Here is a 26,450-nt window from a genome sequence, read left to right on the forward strand (position 1 = left end):
GTTGTTTTCAAGCTTCACTAATTTATGAGGGTGGTGGTGGTGGGGGGGTTACAAAACTATTGCGCATGAACACTAAACTCCGACCAACATCCAGTGGGGAAAATCATCTTGTTCTTTTGAGAAAAGGTGGCGTGCCTGACTGCCTATGCATTGGATTTGATTACGTTTGTGTTTCGGTCCGCGGTATGGACACTCAAAAAGTAAGTAAACCCGATACCGATTCTCTGATCGGCGACATTGTATCCAGCTTTTGAAGCTGCGCGGTTAGTTAACGTGATAGTTGTGTGTAACCGGATGATCTGTGAACGATGTGTAACATTAGTTCAACATGCCGTTATTTTGTCAACGTGAATAATCATCAATATGCTTTCACGGGTGGAAACATTTTCACATTAACTCTGTTGCCTGCTTGTGAAAAAAAATCTATTGCCCTGGAAACTAGATATCCTCTGAAAGGCTACAATGTCTTTTTACTTGTTCTCTGTATTCAATCAACGGCTGTGGTTCTGTTCGCATATTACCTGGGGAAACTCTACCCTTTCAATCATTTGACACGTTGATATTGAGATAGAATATGATTGCACAGGTGCACTTTGTGTAAAGTAAATTCACGTCCTACTTGCTCAGTGGTATGGCTTTGAGAGTTTGACAGTCACAGCAGATCTGTCTTCACTATAGGGTAATTGTTTATTTGCCTGCGTGTACATCAGACAGCCTGTTATTGCGACAACTAACCTACAAAACATCAACGTGATGACCAAGAACGACAACAACAAAAAGCTATTTGTATTGGTCAAGTTTTCATGGTCTTGTCATCCATCTCAGAACATGACAATATTCGTCAACCTGAAAAGAAGCATCAGATTTGTTTTGAAATGCATCAGAAACTTTGCTTCAAGTCTGTTGTTAAGCTCCTCTGGTTGCTATACAGTCCCTTATCTCTTGGCTTTGTTTGTTGTCAGTGTAACTAGGGTGGGACTATCAAAAGACCTCTGTCCTCTTTGTGTTCTGGATAAAGGGAGGGAGTAGAGTAAAAGGACAGTTTAGTCTTGAGCACGTGTTGTCAATCTAAGCTTCTTCTAAGTCTATTACTCAGTCAGAGGGAGGGAGGGAGAGAGGTCACACCAGTGGTACAGGTCTATTATAACTGTTAGAGAGAGAGAGAGAGGTCACACCAGTGGTACAGGTCTATTATAACTGTTAGAGAGAGAGAGAGAGAGGTCACACCAGTGGTACAGGTCTATTATAACTGTTAGAGAGAGAGAGAGAGGTCACACCAGTGGTACAGGTCTATTATAACTGTTAGAGAAGAGAGAGAGAGAGAGAGAGAGAGAGAGGTCACACCAGTGGTACAGGTCTATTATAACTGTTAGAGAGAGAGAGAGAGAGAGGTCACACCAGTGGTACAGGTCTATTATAACTGTTAGAGAGAGAGAGAGGTCACACCAGTGGTACAGGTCTATTATAACTGTTCAAGAGAGGGGGAGAGAGAGAGGTCACACCAGTGGTACAGGTCTATTATAACTGTTAGAGAGAGAGAGAGAGAGAGGTCACACCAGTGGTACAGGTCTATTATAACTGTTAGAGAGAGAGAGAGAGAGAGGTCACACCAGTGGTACAGGTCTATTATAACTGTTAAGAGAGAGAGAGAGGTCACACCAGTGGTACAGGACTATTATAACTGTTAGAGAGAGAGAGAGAGGTCACACCAGTGGTACAGGTCTATTATAACTGTTAAGAGAGAGAGAGAGGTCACACCAGTGGTACAGGTCTATTATAACTGTTGGAGAGAGAGAGAGAGAGGTCACACCAGTGGTACAGGTCTATTATAACTGTTGAGAGAAAGAGAGAGAGAGAGAGGTCACACCAGTGGTACAGGTCTATTATAACTGTTAGAGAGAGAGAGAGAGGTCACACCAGTGGTACAGGACTATTATAACTGTTAGAGAGAGAGAGAGGTCACACCAGTGGTACAGGACTATTATAACTGTTAGAGAGAGAGAGAGAGGTCACACCAGTGGTACAGGACTATTATAACTGTTAGAGAGAGAGAGAGAGAGAGGTCACACCAGTGGTACAGGTCTATTATAACTGTTAGAGAGAGAGAGAGAGGTCACACCAGTGGTACAGGTCTATTATAACTGTTAGAGAGAGAGAGAGAGGTCACACCAGTGGTACAGGTCTATTATAACTGTTAGAAGAGAGAGAGAGAGAGAGGTCACACCAGTGGTACAGGACTATTATAACTGTTAGAGAGAGAGAGAGAGAGAGAGGTCACACCAGTGGTACAGGTCTATTATAACTGTTAGAGAGAGAGAGAGGTCACACCAGTGGTACAGGACTATTATAACTGTTAGAGAGAGAGAGAGAGAGAGAGAGAGAGGTCACACCAGTGGTACAGGACTATTATAACTGTTAGAGAGAGAGAGGTCACACCAGTGGTACAGGACTATTATAACTGTTAGAGAGAGAGAGGTCACACCAGTGGTACAGGACTATTATAACTGTTAGAGAGAGAGAGAGAGGTCACACCAGTGGTACAGGTCTATTATAACTGTTAGAGAGAGAGAGAGGTCACACCAGTGGTACAGGTCTATTATAACTGTTAGAGAGAGAGAGAGAGAGGTCACACCAGTGGTACAGGACTATTATAACTGTTAGAGAGAGAGAGAGAGGTCACACCAGTGGTACAGGACTATTATAACTGTTAGAGAGAGAGAGAGGTCACACCAGTGGTACAGGACTATTATAACTGTTAGAGAGAGAGAGAGAGGTCACACCAGTGGTACAGGTCTATTATAACTGTTAGAGAGAGAGAGGTCACACCAGTGGTACAGGTCTATTATAACTGTTAGAGAGAGAGAGAGAGAGAGGTCACACCAGTGGTACAGGACTATTATAACTGTTAGAGAGAGAGAGAGAGGTCACACCAGTGGTACAGGACTATTATAACTGTTAGAGAGAGAGAGAGAGAGAGAGAGGTCACACCAGTGGTACAGGTCTATTATAACTGTTAGAGGGGGAGAGAGAGAGAGAGAGAGAGGTCACACCAGTGGTACAGGTCTATTATAACTGTTGGAGAGAGAGAGAGAGGTCACACCAGTGGTACAGGTCTATCATAACTGTTAGAGGGAGAGAGAGAGGTCAAACCAGTGGTACAGGACTATTATAACTGTTAGAGAGAGAGAGAGGTCACACCAGTGGTACATGACTATTATAACTGTTAGAGAGAGAGAGAGAGAGAGAGGTCACACCAGTGGTACAGGTCTATTATAACTGTTGGAGAGAGAGAGAGGTCACACCAGTGGTACAGGTCTATTATAACTGTTAGAGAGAGAGAGAGAAAGAGAGGTCACACCAGTGGTACAGGTCTATTATAACTGTTGAGAGAGAGAGAGAGAGAGAGGTCACACCAGTGGTACAGGTCTATTATAACTGTTAGGAGAGAGAGAGAGAGAGGTCACACCAGTGGTACAGGTCTATTATAACTGTTAGAGAGAGAGAGAGAGAGAGAGAGGTCACACCAGTGGTACAGGTCTATTATAACTGTTAGAGAGAGAGAGAGAGAGGTCACACCAGTGGTACAGGTCTATTATAACTGTTAGAGAGAGAGAGAGAGAGGTCACACCAGTGGTACAGGTCTATTATAACTGTTAGAGGGAGAGAGAGAGAGAGAGGTCACACCAGTGGTACAGGACTATTATAACTGTTAGAGAGAGAGAGAGAGAGAGAGAGAGAGAGGTCACACCAGTGGTACAGGTCTATTATAACTGTTGAGAGAGAGAGAGAGAGAGAGAGAGGTCACACCAGTGGTACAGGTCTATTATAACTGTTAGAGAGAGAGAGAGAGAGAGATCACACCAGTGGTACAGGTCTATTATAACTGTTAGAGAGAGAGGGAGAGAGGTCACACCAGTGGTACAGGTCTATTATAACTGTTAGAGAGAGAGAGAGATCACACCAGTGGTACAGGTCTATTATAACTGTTGAGAGAGAGAGAGAGAGAGGTCACACCAGTGGTACAGGTCTATTATAACTGTTAGAGAGAGAGAGAGGTCACACCAGTGGTACAGGTCTATTATAACTGTTAGAGAGAGAGAGAGAGGTCACACCAGTGGTACAGGTCTATTATAACTGTTGAGAGAGAGAGAGAGGTCACACCAGTGGTACAGGACTATTATAACTGTTAGAGAGAGAGAGAGAGAGGTCACACCAGTGGTACAGGTCTATTATAACTGTTAGAGAGAGAGAGGGAGAGAGGTCACACCAGTGGTACAGGTCTATTATAACTGTTAGAGAGAGAGAGAGAGGTCACACCAGTGGTACAGGACTATTATAACTGTTAGAGAGAGAGAGAGGTCACACCAGTGGTACAGGTCTATTATAACTGTTAGAGAGAGAGAGAGAGAGGTCACACCAGTGGTACAGGACTATTATAACTGTTAGAGAGAGAGAGAGGTCACACCAGTGGTACAGGTCTATTATAACTGTTAGAGAGGGAGAGAGTGTGTGTGTTATACATCATTAATCTCTCTGAATTAGCTTTTTAAAGAGTTATCAATCTCAGGTAAAAGCCATTTAGAGTTGTATTTAGTTTGTTTCCCTGTGGTTGTGAGTTAGCCTTGCATCAATGTTTTGCATGTTTTTAGGAAAATTGACCACTGCAGACTAAAGTGTCCAGGAAAGGCATGGCACCTGTCAATTTCTTGTTTTCGCTCTTCCAGGGGAATCAAACCACATTTTCCTTGCTTGGGCTCTGTCATTTAGGGTTCTGAATGATGACATTTTCCCTGGACAGTCAGTATTTTACCGTGGAGTCGGCGATCGATCAGAATGCCGCTGAAATAGATACAGGCCTGAGGCCAGCGTTGAGTTGACACGTCTCCTAGGCGACGGGTCTTTGCCTTGGTTACACTATCCTGTCCAGTAGTACTATTGGCCGAAGCTCAAATGACTAGTAGGCTAAAAGTATTGCAGGTCCCACTCTTTTCAGAGCTAATTATATGTCACATGTCCTTGCTAAAAAAGGACTTCCAAAACTTCCTGGATATTTTTGTTCCATTTAAAAAAAAAAATTTTTTTTGCAATTTCCACGCACTTGAACTTTACTACTGGGCAATTCCATGGTAACAGTGACACTGAAACTGATTTTTCACTTTAAAATATATGTCAAGCTAAAACCAATGAGTGAAAGCCTAAGCAAACCATTTAACTCTATGCACAAGGACTACTTTTAACAAATTCCACAGAAAAGTTGATAAAAACACATTTACTTAACGAACAGTGCAGATGCAAAGTTTGGTAACAGAATGTCAGTGCAAACAACACTTTTTTTTTAAAGGTAACGCTCGTGAGATCTAGCTGGTGTAGAGGTCAGATCTAGCTGGGTGTAGAGGTCAGATCTAGCTGGGTGTAGAGGTCAGATCTAGCTGGGTGTAGAGGTCAGATCTAGCTGGGTGTAGAGGTCAGATCTAGCTGGGTGTAGAGGTCAGATCTAGCTGGGTGTAGAGGTCAGATCTAGCTGGGTGTAGAGGTCAGATCTAGCTGGGTGTAGAGGTCAGATCTAGCTGGGCGTAGAGGTCAGATGGGTGTAGAGGTCAGATCTAGCTGGGTGTAGAGGTCAGATGGGTGTAGAGGTCAGATCTAGCTGGGTGTAGAGGTCAGATCTAGCTGGGTGTAGAGGTCAGATCTAGCTGGGTGTAGAGGTCAGATCTAGCTGGGCGTAGAGGTCAGATCTAGCTGGGCGTAGAGGTCAGATGGGTGTAGAGGTCAGATCTAGCTGGGTGTAGAGGTCAGATGGGTGTAGAGGTCAGATCTAGCTGGGTGTAGAGGTCAGATGGGTGTAGAGGTCAGATCTAGCTGGGTGTAGAGATCAGATCTAGCTGGGTGTAGAGGTCAGATCTAGCTAGGCGTAGAGGTCAGATCTAGCTGGGTGAAGAGGTCAGATGGGCGTAGATGTCAGATCTAGCTGGGTGTAGAGGTCCGATCTAGCTAGGTGTAGAGGTCAGATCTAGCTGGGTGTAGAGGTAAGATCTAGCTAGGCGTAGAGGTCAGATCTAGCTAGGCGTAGAGGTCAGATCTAGCTGGGTGTAGAGGTCAGATCTAGCTGGGTGTAGAGGTCAGATCTAGCTGGGTGTAGAGGTCAGATCTAGCTGGGCGTAGAGGTCGGATCTAGCTGGGTGTAGAGATCAGATGGGTGTAGAGGTCAGATCTAGCTGGGCGTAGAGGTCAGATCTAGCTGGGTGTAGAGGTCAGATCTAGCTAGGCGTAGAGGTCAGATCTAGCTGGGTGTAGAGGTCAGATGGGCGTAGATGTCAGATCTAGCTGGGTGTAGAGGTCAGATCTAGCTGGGTGTAGAGGTCCGATCTAGCTAGGTGTAGAGATCAGATCTAGCTGGGTGTAGAGGTCAGATCTAGCTAGGCGTAGAGGTCAGATCTAGCTAGGCGTAGAGGTCAGATCTAGCTGGGCGTAGAGGTCAGATCTAGCTGGGCGTAGAGGTCAGATCTAGCTGGGCGTAGAGGTCAGATCTAGCTTGGTGTAGAGGTCAGATCTAGCTAGGCGTAGAGGTCAGATCTAGCTGGGTGTAGAGGTCAGATCTAGCTGGGTGTAGAGGTCAGATCTAGCTGGGCGTAGAGGTCAGATCTAGCTGGGCGTAGAGGTCAGATCTAGCTGGGCGTAGAGGTCAGATCTAGCTGGGTGTAGAGGTCAGATCTAGCTAGGCGTAGAGGTCAGATCTAGCTGGGTGTAGAGGTCAGATCTAGCTGGGCGTAGAGGTCAGATCTAGCTGGGCGTAGAGGTCAGATCTAGCTGGGCGTAGAGGTCAGATCTAGCTAGGTGTAGAGGTCAGATCTAGCTAGGTGTAGAGGTCCGATCTAGCTAGGTGTAGAGGTCAGATCTAGCTGGGCGTAGAGGTCAGATGGGCGTAGAGGTCAGATCTAGCTGGGTGTAGAGGTCAGATCTAGCTAGGCGTAGAGGTCAGATCTAGCTGGGTGTAGAGGTCAGATCTAGCTGGGCGTAGAGGTCAGATGGGTGTAGAGGTCAGATCTAGCTAGGTGTAGAGGTCAGATCTAACTGGGTGTAGAGGTCAGATCTAGCTGGGTGTAGAGGTCAGATCTAGCTGGGCGTAGAGGTCAGATCTAGCTAGGCGTAGAGGTCAGATCTAGCTAGGCGTAGAGGTCAGATCTAGCTGGGCGTAGAGGTCAGATCTAGCTGGGCGTAGAGGTCAGATGGGCGTAGAGGTCAGATCTAGCTGGGTGTAGAGGTCAGATCTAGCTAGGCGTAGAGGTCAGATCTAGCTGGGCGTAGAGGTCAGATCTAGCTGGGCGTAGAGGTCAGATGGGCGTAGAGGTCAGATCTAGCTGGGTGTAGAGGTCAGATCTAGCTGGGCGTAGAGGTCAGATCTAGCTGGGTGTAGAGGTCAGATCTAGCTGGGCGTAGAGGTCAGATGGGGGAGGTCAGATCTAGCTGGGTGTAGAGGTCAGATCTAGCTGGGTGTAGAGGTCAGATCTAGCTGGGTGTAGAGGTCAGATCTAGCTGGGTGTAGAGGTCAGATCTAGCTGGGTGTAGAGGTCAGATCTAGCTAGGTGTAGAGGTCAGATCTAGCTGGGTGTAGAGGTCAGATCTAGCTAGGCGTAGAGGTCAGATGGGTGTAGAGGTCAGATCTAGCTGGGTGTAGAGATCAGATCTAGCTGGGTGTAGAGGTCAGATCTAGCTAGGCGTAGAGGTCAGATGGGTGTAGAGGTCAGATCTAGCTGGGTGTAGAGGTCAGATCTAGCTGGGTGTAGAGGTCAGATCTAGCTGGGTGTAGAGGTCAGATCTAGCTGGGTGTAGAGGTCAGATCTAGCTGGGTGTAGAGGTCAGATCTAGCTGGGCGTAGAGGTCAGATCTAGCTGGGTGTAGAGGTCAGATCTAGCTGGGCGTAGAGGTCAGATCTAGCTGGGCGTAGAGGTCAGATGGGTGTAGAGGTCAGATCTAGCTAGGTGTAGAGGTCAGATCTAGCTGGGTGTAGAGGTCAGATCTAGCTGGGTGTAGAGGTCAGATCTAGCTGGGTGTAGAGGTCAGATCTAGCTAGGTGTAGAGGTCAGATCTAGCTGGGTGTAGAGGTCAGATCTAGCTAGGCGTAGAGGTCCGATCTAGCTGGGCGTAGAGGTCAGATCTAGCTGGGTGTAGAGGTCAGATCTAGCTGGGTGTAGAGGTCAGATCTAGCTGGGTGTAGAGGTCAGATCTAGCTGGGTGTAGAGGTCAGATGGGTGTAGAGGTCAGATCTAGCTGGGCGTAGAGGTCAGATGGGTGTAGAGGTCAGATCTAGCTAGGCGTAGAGGTCAGATCTAGCTGGGTGTAGAGGTCAGATCTAGCTGGGTGTAGAGGTCCGATCTAGCTGGGCGTAGAGGTCAGATGGGTGTAGAGGTCAGATCTAGCTAGGCGTAGAGGTCAGATCTAGCTGGGTGTAGAGGTCAGATCTAGCTGGGTGTAGAGGTCAGATCTAGCTGGGTGTAGAGGTCAGATCTAGCTGGGTGTAGAGGTCAGATCTAGCTGGGTGTAGAGGTCAGATCTAGCTGGGTGTAGAGGTCAGATCTAGCTGGGCGTAGAGGTCAGATCTAGCTTGGTGTAGAGGTCAGATCTAGCTTGGTGTAGAGGTCAGATCTAGCTGGGTGTAGAGGTCAGATCTAGCTGGGCGTAGAGGTCAGATCTAGCTGGGCGTAGAGGTCAGATCTAGCTTGGTGTAGAGGTCAGATCTAGCTGGGTGTAGAGGTCAGATCTAGCTGGGTGTAGAGGTCAGAGATCAGAAAACATATTAGTTCCAGGTCATTTCAGCCATGACACTCACCATCTCAGATTGTTCTCAAATCGTCCCTGTAGTTAAAGACGGTTCAAATTGGCATTCCTGAAACATTATTTTGTTGACATTTTTATTTGATTTCGGCCATTTTTATTTATAGGATTCAGATAATATTCAATATAGTATCAAACATCAGATTTGGACCAAACTTCTTCCTACCAATGAGTAAAACATGAAGAATAATTATTGGTTGTTATCAAAAGACCCCCCCCCCAATACCATTAAACCCAACCCAATACCATTAATCCCAATACCATTAAACCCAACCCAATACCATTAATCCCATTACCATTAAACCCAACCCAATACCATTACTATTAAACCCAACCCATTACCATTAAACCCAACCCAATACCATTAAACCCAACCCAATACCAATACCATTACCATTAAACCCAACCCAACCCATTACTATTAAACCCAGCACAATACCATTAAACACAACCCAATACCATTACCATTAAACCCAACCCATTACCATTAAACCCATTACCATTAAACCCATTACCATTAAACCCATTACCATTAATCCCAATCCATTACCATTAATCCCAACCCATTACCATTAATCCCAACCCATTACCATTAAACCCAACCCAAGGTGAATTCACCTTTCAGAAGGACAAGATATATTTAAAAGGGATACAGGGTTATTTTGCCAATTGGCCTGGACACCTTTTACTGCCAACACGGAACCCCGCCGATCCTTCACGACTGGACTACCGACATAATCCGCACGAGGGTTTTTTCAACTGGCTCTTCCATCGCAACGTCCCCTGAATGCCCATCTGCTAGCCGCGGCCCGCTAGGTGTCTAGAGCATATCAGACTGTTAGCTGAAATTCTTTGGCCACTACACAGATTTTGTCTAATTTGCCTGGACCCTTATACCAATCCGAGCCCTGCAGATCCGTCACGACTGGTCTGCCGACGTAACAGCACGAGGGGGCTACAACAGACTTCTACTGTCGCGACGTCCCTCTAAGGCCCTACTGCCAGCTTGCTAACCCCGGCCCGCTATCCCCGGCCCGCTAGCTGTCTGAATCGCCGTGTATCCAGCCCGCCGAGCTACTCACTATGATCACTCACTACTCACTGGACCCTTATGATCACTCGGCTAAGCATGCCTCTCCTTAATGTTAATATGCTTTGTCCATTGCTGTTTTGGTTAGTGATTATTGCCTTATTTCACTGTAGCGCCTCTAGCCCTGCACAATACGCCTTAGCTAACCCTTTAGTTCCACCTCCCACACATGCGGTGACCTCACCTGGTTTAAATGATGTTTCTAGAGACTATCTCTCTCTCATCGTCAATCAATGTGTAACCGATGTGAAATGGCTAGTTAGTTAGCGGTGGTGCGCGCTAATAGCGTTTCAATCGGTGACGTCACTCGCTCTGAGACTTGGAGTAGTTGTTCCCCTTGCGTTCCCCTTGCGATGGGTAACGATGCTTGGTGGGGTGTCAGTTGTTGATGTGTGCAAGGGTCCCTGGTTCGAGCCCGGGTTGGGGCGAAGAGAGGGACGGAACCTACATAGTTACAAATGCATAGGTTTACCTCCACTGTATTCACATCCTACCATACCTTTGTCTGTACACTATGCCTTGAATCTATTCTACCGTGCCCAGAAACCTGCTCCTTTTACTCTGTTCCGAACGCACTAGAAAACCAGTTCTTATAGCCTTTAGCCGTACCCTTATCCTACTCCTCCTCTGTTCCTCTGGTGATGTGGAGGTTAACCCAGGCCCTGCAGTGCCTAGCTCCACTCCCACTCCCCAGGTGCTCTCATTTGTTGACTTCTGTAACCATAAAAGCCTTGGTTTCATGCATGTTAACATTAGAAGCCTCCTCCCTAAGTTTGTTTTAAATCAAATCAAATCAAAGTTTATTTGTCACGTGCACTGAATACAACAGGTGTAGACCTTACAGTGAAATGCTTACTTACAGGCTCTAACCAATAGTGCAAAAAAGATATTAGGTGAACAATAGGTAGGTAAAGAAACAAAACAACAGTAAAAAGACAGGCTATATATAGTAACGAGGCTATAAAAGTAGCGAGGCTACATACAGACACCGGTTAGTCAGGCTGATTGAGGTGTTTAGTACATGTAGATATGGTTAAAGTGACTTATATGATGAACAGAGAGTAGCAGCAGCGTAAAAGAGGGGTTGGCGGGTGGTGGGCGGCGGGACACAATGCAGATAGCCCGGTTAGCCACCGTGCGGGAGCACTGGTTGGTCGGCCCAATTGAGGTAGTATGTACATGAATGTATAGTTAAAGTGACTATGCATATATGATAAACAGAGAGTAGACACAGCGTAAAAAGAGGGGTTGAGGGGGGCACACAATGCAAATAGTCTGGGTAGCCATTTGATTACCTGTTCAGGAGTTTTATGGCTTGGGGGTAAAAACTGTTGTGAAGCCTTTTTGTCCTAGACTTGGCACTCCGGTACCGCTTGCCATGCGGTAGTAGAGAGAACAGTCTATGACTGGGGTGGCTGGGGTCTTTGACAATTTTTAGGGCCTTCCTCTGACACCGCCTGGTGTAGAGGTCCTGGATGGCAGGCAGCTTAGCCCTGGTGATGTACTGGGCCGTATACATTACCCTCTGTAGTGCCTTGCGGTCAGAGGCCGAGCAGTTGCCGTACCAGGCAGTGATGCAGCCAGTCAGGATGCTCTCGATGTTGCAGCTGTAGAACCATTTGAGGATCTGAGGACCCATGCCAAATCTTTTTAGTTTCCTGAGGGGGAATAGGCTTTGTCGTGCCCTCTTCACAACTGTCTTGGTGTGTTTGGACCATTCTAGTTTGTTGTTGATGTGGACACCAAGGAACTTGAAGCTCTCAACCTGCTCCACTACAGCCCCGTCGATGAGAATGGTTGCGTGCTCGGTCCTCCTTTTCCTGTAGCCCACAATCATCTCCTTAGTCTTGGTTACGTTGAAGGATAGGTTTTTATTCTGGCACCACCCGGCCAGGTCTCTAACTTCCTCCCTATAGGCTGTCTCGTCGTTGTCGGTGATCAGGCCTACCACTGTTGTGTCGTCTGCAAACTTAATGATGGTTTTGGAGTCGTGGGTGAACAGGGAGTACAGGAGGGGACTGAGCACACACCCCTGGGGAGCTCCAGTGTTGAGGATCAGCGTGGCAGATGTGTTGCTACCTACCCTCACCACCTGGGTGGCGGCCCGTCAGGAAGTCCAGGATCCAGTTGCAGAGGGAGGTGTTTAGACCCAGGATCCTTAGCTTAGTGATGAGCTTTGAGGTTATTATGGTGTTGAACGCTGAGCTGTAGTCAATGAATAGTATTCTCACATAAGTGTTCCTTTTGTCCAGGTGGGGAAGGGCAGTGTGGAGTGCAATAGAGAGGGTCTACAGTTTCTGGGATAATGGTGTTGATGTGAGCTATTACCAACCTTTCAAAGCACTTCATGGCTACGGACGTGAGTGGTACGGGTCTGTAGTCATTTAGGCAGGTTGCCTTTGTGTTCTTGGGCACAGGGACTATGGTGGTCTTTTTGAAACATGTTGGTATTACAGACTCAATCAAGGACATGTTGAAAATGTCAGTGACGACACCTGGTCAGCACATGCCCGGAGCACACGTCCTGGTAATCCGTCTGGCCCCGCAGCCTTGTGTATGTTGACCTGTTTAAAGGTCTTACTCACCTCGGCTGCGGAGAGAGTGATCACACAGTCTTCCGGAACAGCTAATGCTCTCATTCATGCCTCAGTGTTACTTGCCTCAAAGCGAGCATAGAAGTGATTTAGCTCGTCTGATAGGCTCGTGTCACTGGGCAGCTCGCAGCTGTGCTTCCCTTTGTAGTCTGTAATAGTTTGCAAGCCCTGCCACATAAGACGAGCGTCGGAGCCGGTATAGTATGTTTCAATCTTAGCCTGTAATCCATGGCTTCTGGTTGGGGTATGTACATACAGTCACTGTGGGGACGATGTCCTCTGCACTTATTGATGAAGCCAGTGACTGATGTGGTGTACTCCTCAATGCCATCGGAAGAATCCCAGAACATGTTCCAGTCTGTGATAGCAAAACAGTCCTGTAGTTTAGCATCTGCTTCATCAGACCACTTTTTTTATAGACCGAGTCACTGGTGCTTCCTGCCTGACTTTTTGCTTGTAAGCAGGAATCAGGAGGATAGAGTTGTGGTCTGATTTACCAAATGGAGGGCAAGGGAGAGCTTTGTACACGTCTCTGTGTGTGGAGTACAGGTGATCTAGAATTGTCTTCCCTCTGGTTGCACATTTAACATGTTGATAGAGATTTGGTAGAACTGATTTAAGTTTCCCTGCATTAAAGTCTCCGGCCACTAGGAGCGCCGCCTCTGGGTGAGTGGTTTCCTGTTTGCTTATTTCCTTATACAGCTGACTGAGTGCAGTCTTAGCATCCGTCTGTGGTGGTAAATGAACAGCCACGAAAAGTATAGCTGAAAACTCTCTAGGCAAGTAGTGTGGCCTGCAATTTATCACAATATACTCTACTTCAAGCGAGCAAAATCTAGAGACTTCCTTAGATTTCGTGCACCAGCTGTTGTTTACAAATATGCACAGACCGCCCCCCCTCGTCTTACCGGAGTGTGCTATTCTATCTTCCCGGTGCAGCGTGTATCAATTTTAGGAGACGGTCCTGGCGTTTGCTGGACCTTCTTGGGCGCCCCGAAGCCTTCTTCACATCAATTGAACCGCTCTCCTTGAAGTTCTTGATGATCCGATAAATGGTTGATTTAGGTGCAATCTTACTGGCAGCAACATACTTGCCTGTGAAGTCCTTTTTGTGCAAAGCAATGATGACGGCACGTGTTTCCTTGCAGGTAACCATGGTTGACAGAGGAAGAACGATTCCAAGCACCGCCCTCCTTTTGAAGCTTCCAGTCTGTTATTCGAACTCAATCCGCATGACAGAGTGATCTCCAGCCTTGTCCTCGTCAACACTCACACCTGTGTTAACGAGAAGATCACTGACATGATGTCAGCTGGTCCTTTTGTGGCAGGGCTGAAATGCAGTGGAAATGTTTTTGGGGGATTCAGTTTATTTGCATGACAAAGAGGTACTTTGCAATTATTTGTAATTCATCTGATCACTCTTCATAACATTCTGGAGTATATGCAAATTGCCATCATACAAACTGAGGCAGCATACTTTGAAAATTAATATTTGTGTCATTCTCAAAACCTTTGGCCACAACTGTAAATAGCCCATCCAACTACCTCGTCCCCATATTTTATTTTCTTTTTCTCCTTTGCACCCCAGTATCTCTACTTGAACACTCATCTTCTGCACATCTATCACTCCAGTCTTTAATTGCTACATTGTAATTACTTTGCCACCATGACCTATTTATTGCCTTACCTCCCATATCCTACCTCATTTGCACACACTGTATATAGCCTTTTTATATTGTCTTATTGACTGTATGTTTGTTTATTCCATGTTGTTTGTGTCGCACTGCTTTGCTTTTTATTTTTATTTTACCCTTATTTTACCAGGTAAATTGACTGAGAACACATTCTCATTTTCAGCAATATCTAAAACACAAGGCCAAATCTACACTGGCGTTGCTTACCAAGAAGACAGTGAATGTTTCTGAGTGGCCGAGTTACAGTTTTAACTTATATCTACTTGAAAATCTATAGCAAGCCCTGAAAATGATTGGTTGTTGATAATTGCTAGACAATTTGACAGAGCTTGAAGAATTTTGAAAAGAATAATGGGCAAATATTGCACAATCCAGGTGTGGAAATATCTTAGAGACATACCCAGAAAGACTCACAGCTGTAATCTCCGCCAAAGGTGCTTCTACAAAGTATTGACTCGGGTGTGAATACTTATGTAAATTCGATATTTCTGTTTCATTTTCAATGCATTTGCAAAAATTTATAAAAACATGTTTTCACTTTGTCATTATGGGGTATTGTGTTTAGAGTCAATTGAATTGAGGCTGTAACACAACAAAATGTGGAATAAGTGAAGGGGTATGAATACTTTCTGAAGGCTCTGTAGTATGGAGAAGCAATACTCCAAGCCACAGCTCCATACTAGTTGTCAAATATAGAGAACTGATACTGTATACTCAGGTGTGGGATTGGTGTGAGGTGGGATTGGTGTGGGATGGGATTGGTGTGGGGTGGGATGGGATTGGTGTGGGGTGGGATTGGTGTGAGGTGGGATTGGTGTGAGGTGGGATTGGAGTGTGGGGTGGGATTGGAGTGTGGGGTGGGATTGGTGTGAGGTGGGATTGGTGTGGGATGGGATTGGTGTGAGGTGGGATTGGTGCGGGGTGGGATTGGTGTGGGGTGGGATTGGAGTGTGGGGTGGGATTGGTGTGAGGTGGAATTGGAGTGTGGGGTGGGATTGGAGTGTGGGGTGGGATTGGAGTGTGGGGTGGGATTGGTGTGAGGTGGGATTGGAGTGTGGGGTGGGATTGGAGTGTGGGGTGGGATTGGAGTGTGGGGTGGGATTGGAGTGTGGGGTGGGATTGGTGTGAGGTGGGATTGGAGTGTGGGGTGGGATTGGAGTGTGGGATGGGATTGGAGTGTGGGGTGGGATTGGTGTGGGATGGGATTGGTGTGGGATGGGATTGGTGTGGGATGGGATTGGAGTGGGGTGAGATTGGTGTAGGGTGGGATTGGTGTGAGGTGGGATTGGAGTGTGGGGTGGGATTGGAGTGTGGGGTGGGATTGGTGTGGGGTGGGATTGGTGTGGGGATGGAGATTGGTGTGAGGTGGGATTGGTGTGGGGTGGGATTGGTGTGAGGAGTGGGGTGGGATTGGTGTGAGGGGTGGGGTGGGAGTGTGGGGTGGGATTGGTGTGGGGTGGGGTGGGATTGGAGTGGGGTGGGATTTGAGTGTGGGGTGGGGTGGGATTGGAGTGGGGTGGGGTGGGATTGGAGTGGGGTGGGATTGGAGTGGGGTGGGGTGGGATTGGAGTGTGGGGTGGGATTGGAGTGTGGGGTGGGGTGGGATTGGAGTGGGGGGGTCCGTAGGTGGCTTTTGACCATTTCTTTGGATTCTCATTGGTAGGAAAAGGTTTGGTCCGAATCAGATGTTGGGTACTAATATTGAATATTATCTGAATCCTATCAATTAAAATTGTCAATCTGGGTGCAATCAATTTGCGTAATTTCTCAGAGATCAAATTATATTTCAACAAAATAATGTTTAAGGAATGCTACTCGTATCTTTTATTAACTACAGAACCGATTACAGAATAATCTGAGATGGTGGGTGTCAGTGCTTTCTTTTGCTTTTTGAGGTGGAACGACCCAGTAGGGTTATAGAACGACCCAGTAGGGTTATAGAACGACCCGGTAGGGTTCTGGAACGACCCAGTAGGGTCATGGAACGACCCAGTAGGGTTATGGAATGACCCGGTAGGGTTCTGGAATGACCGGTAGGGTTCTGGAACGACCCAATAGGGTTATGGAACGACCCGGTAGAGTTATGGAACGACCCGGTAGGGTTAGGGAACAACCCGGTAGGGTTAGGGAATGACCCGGTAGGGTTAGGGAACGACCCAATAGGGTTATGGAATGACCCGGTAGGGTTATATAATGACCCGGTAGGGTTCTGGAACGACCTGGTCGTAGAGTTCTGGAACGACCCGGTAGGGTTATAGAACGACCCGGTAGGGTTATATAACGACCCGGTAGGGTTATATAACGACCCGGTAGGGTTATGGAACGACCCCGGTAGGGTTATGGAACGACCCAATAGGGTTATGGAACGACCCGGTAGGGTTATGGAACGACCCCGGTAGGGTTATGGAACGACCCCGGTAGGGTTATGGAACGACCCCGGTAGGGTTATGGAACGACCCGATAGGGTTATGGAATGACCCCGGTAGGGTTATGGAACGACCCCGGTAGGGTTATGGAACGACCCCGGTAGGGTTATGGAACGACCCGGTAGGGTTATGGAACGACCCGGTAGTGTTATGTAACGACCCGGTAGTGTTATGTAACGACCCGGCAGGGTTATGGAACGACCCCGGTAGGGTTATGGAACGACCCCGGTAGGGTTATGGAACGACCCGGTAGGGTTATGGAACGACCCGGTAGGGTTATGGAACGACCCGGTAGTGTTATGTAACGACCCGGCAGGGTTATGGAACGACCCCGGTAGGGTTATGGAACGACCCCGGTAGGGTTATGTAACGACCCCGGTAGGGTTATGTAACGACCCCGGTAGGGTTATGGAACGACCCGGTAGGGTTATGGAACGACCCCGGTAGGGTTATGGAACGACCCCGGTAGGGTTATGGAACGACCCGGTAGGGTTATGGAACGACCCCGGTAGGGTTATGGAACGACCCCGGTAGGGTTATGGAACGACCCCGGTAGGGTTATGGAACGACCCCGATAGGGTTATATAACGACCCGGTAGGGTTATGTAACGACCCGGTAGGGTTATGGAACGACCCCGGTAGGGTTATGGAACGACCCCGGTAGGGTTATGGAACGACCCCGGTAGGGTTATGTATAATCATATATAGTAATACTCTGTCCCTAGTGTCGTGCAGAAGTTTTAAATAGAAGTGAATCATAATCCTCAAATCTGCCTAATCATGTTGCTCAGTCGCTCGCTCACTCGCTCGGTCCCACCGGGAACTCTCACATGACATAACATACAGACACAAAATGGCCAAACATTTTGGCTGGAGATTACACTTCCCAAATGGCCCTCAATGACTAGCCTTCATCAGTAATTAACATGTAGTACACATTGGTATGTGTGTGGTTATCTTATACCGTCTATAGGCTGGACATGGACTGTGGACTGGGTCTATAGGCTAGACATGGACTGTGGACTGGGTCTATAGGCTGGACATGGACTGTGGACTGGGCCGGACTGTGGACTGGGTCTATAGGCTGGACATGGACTGTGGACTGGGTCTATAGGCTGGACATGGACTGTGGACTGGGTCTATAGGCTGGACATGGACTGTGGACTGGGTCTATAGGCTGGACATGGACTGTGGACTGGGTCTATAGGCTGAACATGGACTGTGGGCTGGGTCTATAGGCTGAACATGGACTGTGGGCTGGGTCTATAGGCTGAACATGGACTGTGGGCTGGGTCTATAGGCTGAACATGGACTGTGGACTGGGTCTATAGGCTGAACATGGACTGTGGGCTGGGTCTATAGGCTGAACATGGACTGTGGGCTGGGTCTATAGGCTGAACATGGACTGTGGGCTGGGTCTATAGGCTGAACATGGACTGTGGGCTGGGTCTATAGGCTGAACATGGACTGTGGGTTGGGCCAAATGAGATCAGGGCAGGACTCAGGCCACACCCCTTATTGTTGAGAAGCCTTATTGTACAGTGGATATCTGATGTTATTGTTGAGAAGCCTTATTGTACAGTGGATATCTGATATTGTTGTTGAGAAGCCTTATTGTACAGTGGATATCTGATATTATTGTTGAGAAGCCTTATTGTACAGTGGATATCAGATGTTGTTGTTGAGAAGCCTTATTCTACAGTGGATATCAGATGTTGTTGTTGAGAAGCCTTATTGTACAGTGGATATCTGATGATGTTGTTGAGAAGCCTTATTGTACAGTGGATATCTGATATTATTGTGGTTGGACATGATGGAAACGGACCTGAGTCAATGGGTTATTTTATATTATTCTGTTCTGTTTATTCTATTCTCCATTAACATGCATGATGCATTAACCATATTAGCTAACATGCTAGAATGTAATGAATATATATATATACATAATATAGCCCTAAAGGTTTATGTTTTTCAGAGAATTATGTTTCCTGACGCCCATAATATTATGATGCGTCACAATGACCACAATGAAATTCAAATGAACATTTTGATGGTGTTCATTTAGACCCCTAAGTTCTTTCAGGTAGGCAATATTGACAGTGTATAGTCGTGGCCAAAAGTTTTGAGAATGACACAAATATTAAATGAAATATTTCCACAAAGTTTGCTGCTTCAGTGTCTTTAGATATTTTTGTCAGATGTCACTATGGAATACTGAAGTATAATTACAAGCATTACAAGAATCAGCTTCCTAATTTCGCAACAAAGCCTCCTTCACTCATGCTGACAAACATACCCTCGTAAAACTGACTATCCTACCGATCCTTGACTTCGGCGATGTCATTTACAAAATAGCCTCCAACACTATACTCAGACTGCATCCAATTTGCTATCACAGTGCCATCCGTTTTGTCACCAAAGCCCCATATACTACCCACCACTGTGACCTGTATGCTCTCGTTGGTTGGTCCTCGCTACATATTCGTCGCCAAACCCACTGGCTCCAGGTCATCTATAATTCTTTGCTAGGTAAAGCCCCGCCTTATCTCAGCTCACTGGTCACCATAGCAGCACCCACCCGTAGCACGCGCTCCAGCAGGTATATCTCACTGGTCACCCCCAAAGCCAATTCCTAGTTTGGCTGTCTCTCCTTCGAGTTCTCTGCTGCCAATGACTGGAATGAACTGCAAAAATCTCTGAAGCTGGAGACTCATATCTCCCTCACTAGCTTTAAGCACCAGCTGTCAGAGCAGCTCACAGATCACTGCACCTGTACATAGCCCATCTGTACGGTCGTGGCCAAAAGTTTTGAGAATGGCACAAATATTCATTTCCACAAAGTTTGCTGCTTCAGTGTCTTTAGATATTTTTGTCAGATGTTACTATGGAATACTGAAGTATAATTACAAGCATTTCATAAGTGTCAAAGGCTTTTATTGACAATTACATGAAGTTGATGCAAAGAGTCAATATTTGCAGTGTTGACCCTTCTTTTTCAAGACCTCTGCAATCCGCCCTGGCATGCTGTCAATTAACTTCTGGGCCACATCCTGACTGATGGCAGCCCATTCTTGCATAATCGATGCTTGGAGTTTGTCAGAATTTGTGGGTTTTTGTTTGTCCACCCGCCTCTTGAGGATTGACCACAAGTTCTCAATGGGATTAACGTCTGGGGAGTTTCCTGGCCATGGACCCAAAATATCGATGCTTTGTTCCCCGAGCCACTTAGTTATCACTTTTGCATTATGGCAAGGTGCTCCATCATGCTGGAAAAGGTATTGTTCGTCACCAAACTGCAAAATTGTGAGTGAGCCCACTCCCTTGGCTGAGAAGCAACCCGAGGTGCTCCATCATGTGGAAAAGGCATTGTTGTCACCAAACTGCAAAATGTGAGCCAACTCCTTGGCTGAGAGGCAACCCACACATGAATGGTCTCAGGATGCTTTACTGTTGGCATGACACAGGACTGATGGTAGCGCTCACCTTGTCTTCTCCGGACAAGCTTTTTTCCGGATGCCCCAAACAATCGGAAAGGGGATTCATCCTAGAAAATGACTTTACCCCATTCCTCAGCAGTCCAATCCCTGTACCTTTTGCAGAATATCAGTCTGTCCCTGATGTTTTTCCTGGAGAGAAGTGGCTTCTTTTGCCCTTCTTGACACCAGGCCATCCTCCAAAAGTCTTTGCCTCACTGTGCGTGCAGATGCACTCACACCTGCCTGCTGCCATTTCTGAGCAAGCTCTGTACTGGTGGTGCCCCGATCCTGCAGCTGAATCAACTTTAGGAGACGGTCCTGGTACTTGCTGGACTTTCTTGGGCGCCCTGAAGCCTGCCTCACAACAATTGAACCGCTCTCCTTGAAGTTCTTTATGATCAGATAAATGGTTGATTTAGGTGCAATCTTACTGGCAGCAACATCCTTGCCTGTGAAGCCCTTTTTGTGCAAAGCAATAATGACGGCACGTGTTTCCTTGCAGGTAACCATGGTTGACAGAGGAAGAACAATGATTCCAAGCACCACCCTCCTTTTGAAGCTTCCAGTCTGTTATTCGAACTCAATCAGCATGACAGAGTGATCTCCAGCCTTGTCCTCGTCAACACTCACACCTGTGTTAACGAGAGAATCACTGACATGATGTCAGCTGGTCCTTTTGTGGCAGGGCTGAAATGCAGCGGAAATGTTTTTGGGGGGATTCAGTTCATTTGCATGGCAAAGAGGGACTTTGCAATTAATTGCAATTCATCTGATCATTCGTCATAACATTCTGGAGTACATGCAAATTGCCATCATACAAACTGAGGCAGCAGACTTTGTGAAAATGTAATATTTGTGTCATTCTCAAAACTTTTGGCCACGACTGTACACTGATGCGATGACAGGTGTGGGGTCATAAAGAAGACAGAACCATAACTGGTGTCGTAGTCCTTCTTGTTTCCATGTGTTGACATGAACTCTGGAGCAGGTGATGGCAACTGTTCAGTAGATTTCAGTAAGTGGAAGAGAGGACAGTAGCAGGAGACACTATGAGCTGAACATAACAGCCAGTGGAAGAGAGGACAGTAGCAGGAGACACTATGAGCTGAACATAACAGTCAGTGGAAGAGAGGACAGTAGCAGGAGACACTATGAGCTGAACATAACAGATGTCAGTGGAAGAGAGGACAGTAGCAGGAGACACTATGAGCTGAACATAACAGATGTCAGTGGAAGAGAGGACAGTAGCAGGAGACACTATGAGCTGAACATAACATATGCCAGTGGAAGAGAGGACAGTAACAGGAGACACTATGAGCTGAACATAACAGTATGTCAGTGGAAGAGAGGACAGTAACAGGAGACACTATGAGCTGAACATAACAGGTCAGTGGAAGAGAGGACAGTAACAGGAGACACTATGAGCTGAACATAACAGTATGTCAGTGGAAGAGAGGACAGTAACAGGAGACACTATGAGCTGAACATAACAGTATGTCAGTGGAAGAGAGGACAGTAACAGGAGACACTATGAGCTGAACATAACAGTATGTCAGTGGAAGAGAGGACAGTAACAGGAGACACTATGAGCTGAACATAACAGTATGTCAGTGGAAGAGAGGACAGTAGCAGGAGACACTATGAGCTGAACATAACAGTATGTCAGTGGAAGAGAGGACAGTAGCAGGAGACACTATGAGCTGAACATAACAGTCAGTGGAAGAGAGGACAGTAACAGGAGACACTATGAGCTGAACATAACAGTCAGTGGAAGAGAGGACAGTAGCAGGAGACACTATGAGCTGAACATAACAGTATGTCAGTGGAAGAGAGGACAGTAACAGGAGACACTATGAGCTGAACATAACAGTATGACAGTGGAAGAGAGGACAGTAACAGGAGACACTATGAGCTGAACATAACAGTATGTCAGTGGAAGAGAGGACAGTAACAGGAGACACTATGAGCTGAACATAACAGTCAGTGGAAGAGAGGACAGTAACAGGGGACACTATGAGCTGAACATAACAGTATGTCAGTGGAAGAGAGGACAGTAACAGGAGACACTATGAGCTGAACATAACAGTCAGTGGAAGAGAGGACAGTAGCAGGAGACACTATGAGCTGAACATAACAGTCAGTGGAAGAGAGGACAGTAGCAGGAGACACTATGAGCTGAACATAACAGTATGTCAGTGGAAGAGAGGACAGTAACAGGAGACACTATGAGCTGAACATAACAGTCAGTGGAAGAGAGGACAGTAACAGGAGACACTATGAGCTGAACATAACAGTCAGTGGAAGAGAGGACAGTAACAGGAGACACTATGAGCTGAACATAACAGTATGTCAGTGGAAGAGAGGACAGTAACAGGAGACACTATGAGCTGAACATAACAGTCAGTGGAAGAGAGGACAGTAGCAGGAGACACTATGAGCTGAACATAACAGTATGTCAGTGGAAGAGAGGACAGTAACAGGAGACACTATGAGCTGAACATAACAGTTGTCAGTGGAAGAGAGGACAGTAACAGGAGACACTATGAGCTGAACATAACAGTATGTCAGTGGAAGAGAGGACAGTAACAGGAGACACTATGAGCTGAACATAACAGTATGTCAGTGGAAGAGAGGACAGTAGCAGGAGACACTATGAGCTGAACATAACAGTATGTCAGTGGAAGAGAGGACAGTAACAGGAGACACTATGAGCTGAACATAACAGTATGTCAGTGGAAGAGAGGACAGTAACAGGAGACACTATGAGCTGAACATAACAGTATGCCAGTGGAAGAGAGGACAGTAACAGGAGACACTATGAGCTGAACATAACAGTATGTCAGTGGAAGAGAGGACAGTAACAGGAGACACTATGAGCTGAACATAACAGTATGTCAGTGGAAGAGAGGACAGTAACAGGAGACACTATGAGCTGAACAGTATGTCAGTGGAAGAGAGGACAGTAACAGGAGACACTATGAGCTGAACATAACAGTCAGTGGAAGAGAGGACAGTAACAGGAGACACTATGAGCTGAACATAACAGTATGTCAGTGGAAGAGAGGACAGTAGCAGGAGACACTATGAGCTGAACATAACAGTATGACAGTGGAAGAGAGGACAGTAGCAGGAGACACTATGAGCTGAACATAACAGTATGTCAGTGGAAGAGAGGACAGTAACAGGAGACACTGAGCTGAACATAACAGTATGTCAGTGGAAGAGAGGACAGTAACAGGGGACACTATGAGCTGAACATAACAGTATGTTAGTGGAAGAGAGGACAGTAACAGGGGACACTATGAGCTGAACATAACAGTCAGTGGAAGAGAGGACAGTAACAGGAGACACTATGAGCTGAACATAACAGTATGTCAGTGGAAGAGAGGACAGTAACAGGAGACACTATGAGCTGAACATAACAGTATGTCAGTGGAAGAGAGGACAGTAACAGGAGACACTATGAGCTGAACATAACAGTATGTCAGTGGAAGAGAGGACAGTAGCAGGAGACACTATGAGCTGAACATAACAGTATGTCAGTGGAAGAGAGGACAGTAACAGGAGACACTATGAGCTGAACATAACAGTATGTCAGTGGAAGAGAGGACAGTAGCAGGAGACACTATGAGCTGAACATAACAGTCAGTGGAAGAGAGGACAGTAGCAGGAGACACTATGAGCTGAACATAACAGTATGTCAGTGGAAGAGAGGACAGTAACAGGAGATTGTACTATGAGTTCCCACTGTAACCAGTTCAATTGCAGTAATACCATTACTGATTTGTCTGTCATTCTGTTACCGATTTGGTATCAGAATTAAGACTTTTAATAAATAGAAATGTATATTAGTAAAAACACGAACTAATTGGTAGGTCTACCTTTACTTGTTACTTCTGTGAACTTTATCCTCCCTCCTGAGGGAGAGAAGTTAGAAAATATCTTAAAGGTATCTGGGTTTTTGGTAACAGGGGGTCGGGGGTCTTGAACACGATGGTGTTTTGATGTCGGGGGTCTTCAACACGATGGTGTTTTGATGTCGGGGGTCTTGAACACGATGGTGTTTTGATGTTGGGGGTCTTCAACACGATGGTGTTTTGATGTCGGGGGTCTTCAACACGATGGTGTTTTGATGTCGGGGGTCTTCAACACGATGGTGTTTTGATGTCGGGGTCTTGAACACGATGGTGTTTTGATGTCGGGGGTCTTGAACACGATGGTGTTTTGATGTCAGGGGTCTTGAACACGATGGTGTTTTGATGTCGGGGGTCTTGAACACGATGGTGTTTTGATGTCGGGGGTCTTCAACACGATGGTGTTTTGATGTCGGGGGTCTTGAACACGATGGTGTTTTGATGTCGGGGGTCTTCAACACGATGGTGTTTTGATGTCGGGGGTCTTCAACACGATGGTGTTTTGATGTCAGGGGTCTTGAACACGATGGTGTTTTGATGTCGGGGGTCTTCAACACGATGGTGTTTTGATGTCGGGGGTCTTCAACACGATGGTGTTTTGATGTCAGGGGTCTTGAACACGATGGTGTTTTGATGTCGGGGGTCTTCAACACGATGGTGTTTTGATGTCGGGCGTCTTCAACACGATGGTGTTTTGATGTCAGGGGTCTTGAACACGATGGTGTTTTGATGTCGGGGGTCTTCAACACGATGGTGTTTTGATGTCGGGCGTCTTCAACACGATGGTGTTTTGATGTCGGGGGTCTTGAACACGATGGTGTTTTGATGTCAGGGGTCTTGAACACGATGGTGTTTTGATGTCGGGGGTCTTCAACACGATGATGTTTTGATGTCGGGGGTCTTGAACACGATGGTGTTTTGATGTCGGGGGTCTTGAACACGATGGTGTTTTGATGTCGGGGGTCTTCAACACGATGGTGTTTTGATGTCGGGGGTCTTGAACACGATGGTGTTTTGATGTATTTTCTGGTGATGTTTGGATTTCTAAGACTCCTTTTCCTTCTGTTTAACCAGAAATCTAAGACCATTATTTATGTCTACTTTTTAAGATGCAAAATGGTTGAACAAATATCTCTACGCCTTAATCCCCCCCTCCCCCCAAAAAATTAATAAACTCGTGGCGTTCATTTGACACCCAATTTGATTTGCTCCTATGAACATCACAAGCTGGTGCTCATGGGTCCTTTTCCATGAACGTGACCCCAGTGCACTACATCAAGAATAAGGTTCCCAGGCACTGCGTTGCTGCCAGATACCCAGCCACATAGAGACAGTACAAAGACCATGTTTCATTCCATAGGCAGTCCGAGTAGAGAGTAGAGCATTTGTAAAGTTTCAGCATGACTTGTTATGTAGGCCGTTCACAACCAGCCTTTAGGGTGATTTCATTATAATGTGGGTTACTGAATATGACTCAATTTTTATAGAAACACAGAAAAATTAGGGCAAATTTATACAAATCATGTGTAGCCTGGACTACGTGTGGCCATAGTTCAACAGCAGCCATGTCAGCTCTCTACACACAGCACCAGGAATAGCTTTAAACAGGAATAGATTTAAACAGGAATAGATTTAAACAGGAATAGCTTTAAACAGGAATAGCTTTAAACAGGAATAGCTTTAAACAGGAATAGATTTAAACAGGAATAGATTTAAACAGGAATAGATTTAAACAGGAATAGATTTAAACAGGAATAGCTTTAAATGACTAGTGGAACTGCAGGTGCTGATCCTGAATCTGTCACTGGCAGCCGGTCCAGAAACGCTGCCGATGAAGCCTTGAGGTTCCCTGGCTGGGTGGCTGGAGGTTCCCTGGCTGGGTGGCTGGAGGTTCCCTGGCTGGGTGGCTGGAGGTGCCCTGGCTGGAGGTGCCCTGGCTGGGTGGCTGGAGGTGCCCTGGCTGGGTGGCTGGAGGTGCCCTGTCTGGGTGGCTGGAGGTTCCCTGGCTGGGTGGCTGGAGGTTCCCTGGCTGGGTGGCTGGAGGTTCCCTGGCTGGAGGTTCCCTGGCTGGAGGTGCCCTGGCTGGGTGGCTGGAGGTGCCCTGTCTGGGTGGCTGGAGGTGCCCTGGCTGGGCGGCCGGAGGTGCCCTGGCTGGGAGGAGGTGCCCTGGCTGGAGGTGCCCTGGCTGGGCGACCGGAGGTGCCCTGGCTGGGTGACCGGAGGTGCCCTGGCTGGGCGGCTGGAGGTGCCCTGGCTGTGTGGCTGGAGGTGCCCTGGCTGGAGGTGCCCTGTCTGTGTGGCTGGAGGTGCCCTGGGCTGGGAGGTTCCCTGGCTGGGTGGCTGGAGGTGCCCTGGCTGGGTGGCTGGAGGTTCCCTGGCTGGGTGGCTGGAGGTCCCCTGGCTGTGTGGCTGGAGGTTCCCTGG

At 46.9% G+C, this 26,450-nt stretch overlaps 1 protein-coding gene across 4 annotated transcripts in view; it reads left to right on the forward strand.

Annotated features, from left to right (window-relative positions):
- The first annotated feature begins 26 nt into the window (after nt 1–26).
- Nucleotides 27–26,450, forward strand: part of LOC106572709 (fibronectin type III and SPRY domain containing 1-like) — a 98,971-nt gene continuing 72,547 nt past the window's right edge. For 2 of the 4 annotated variants that reach the window (XM_045694121.1, XM_014147129.2), the window contains exon 1: nt 27–200. In XM_045694121.1, the coding sequence (XP_045550077.1) occupies nt 66–200 (135 nt within the window). In that variant the 5' untranslated portion in view covers nt 27–65. Of the gene's footprint in view, nt 201–13,664; nt 13,902–26,450 lie in introns of all 4 variants that reach the window. The other 2 variants (XM_045694114.1, XM_014147118.2) reach the window with 2 other exon arrangements.

Source organism: Salmo salar, chromosome ssa01 (genome assembly GCF_905237065.1).
Source record: "Salmo salar chromosome ssa01, Ssal_v3.1, whole genome shotgun sequence".
Lineage (NCBI taxonomy): Eukaryota > Metazoa > Chordata > Actinopteri > Salmoniformes > Salmonidae > Salmo > Salmo salar.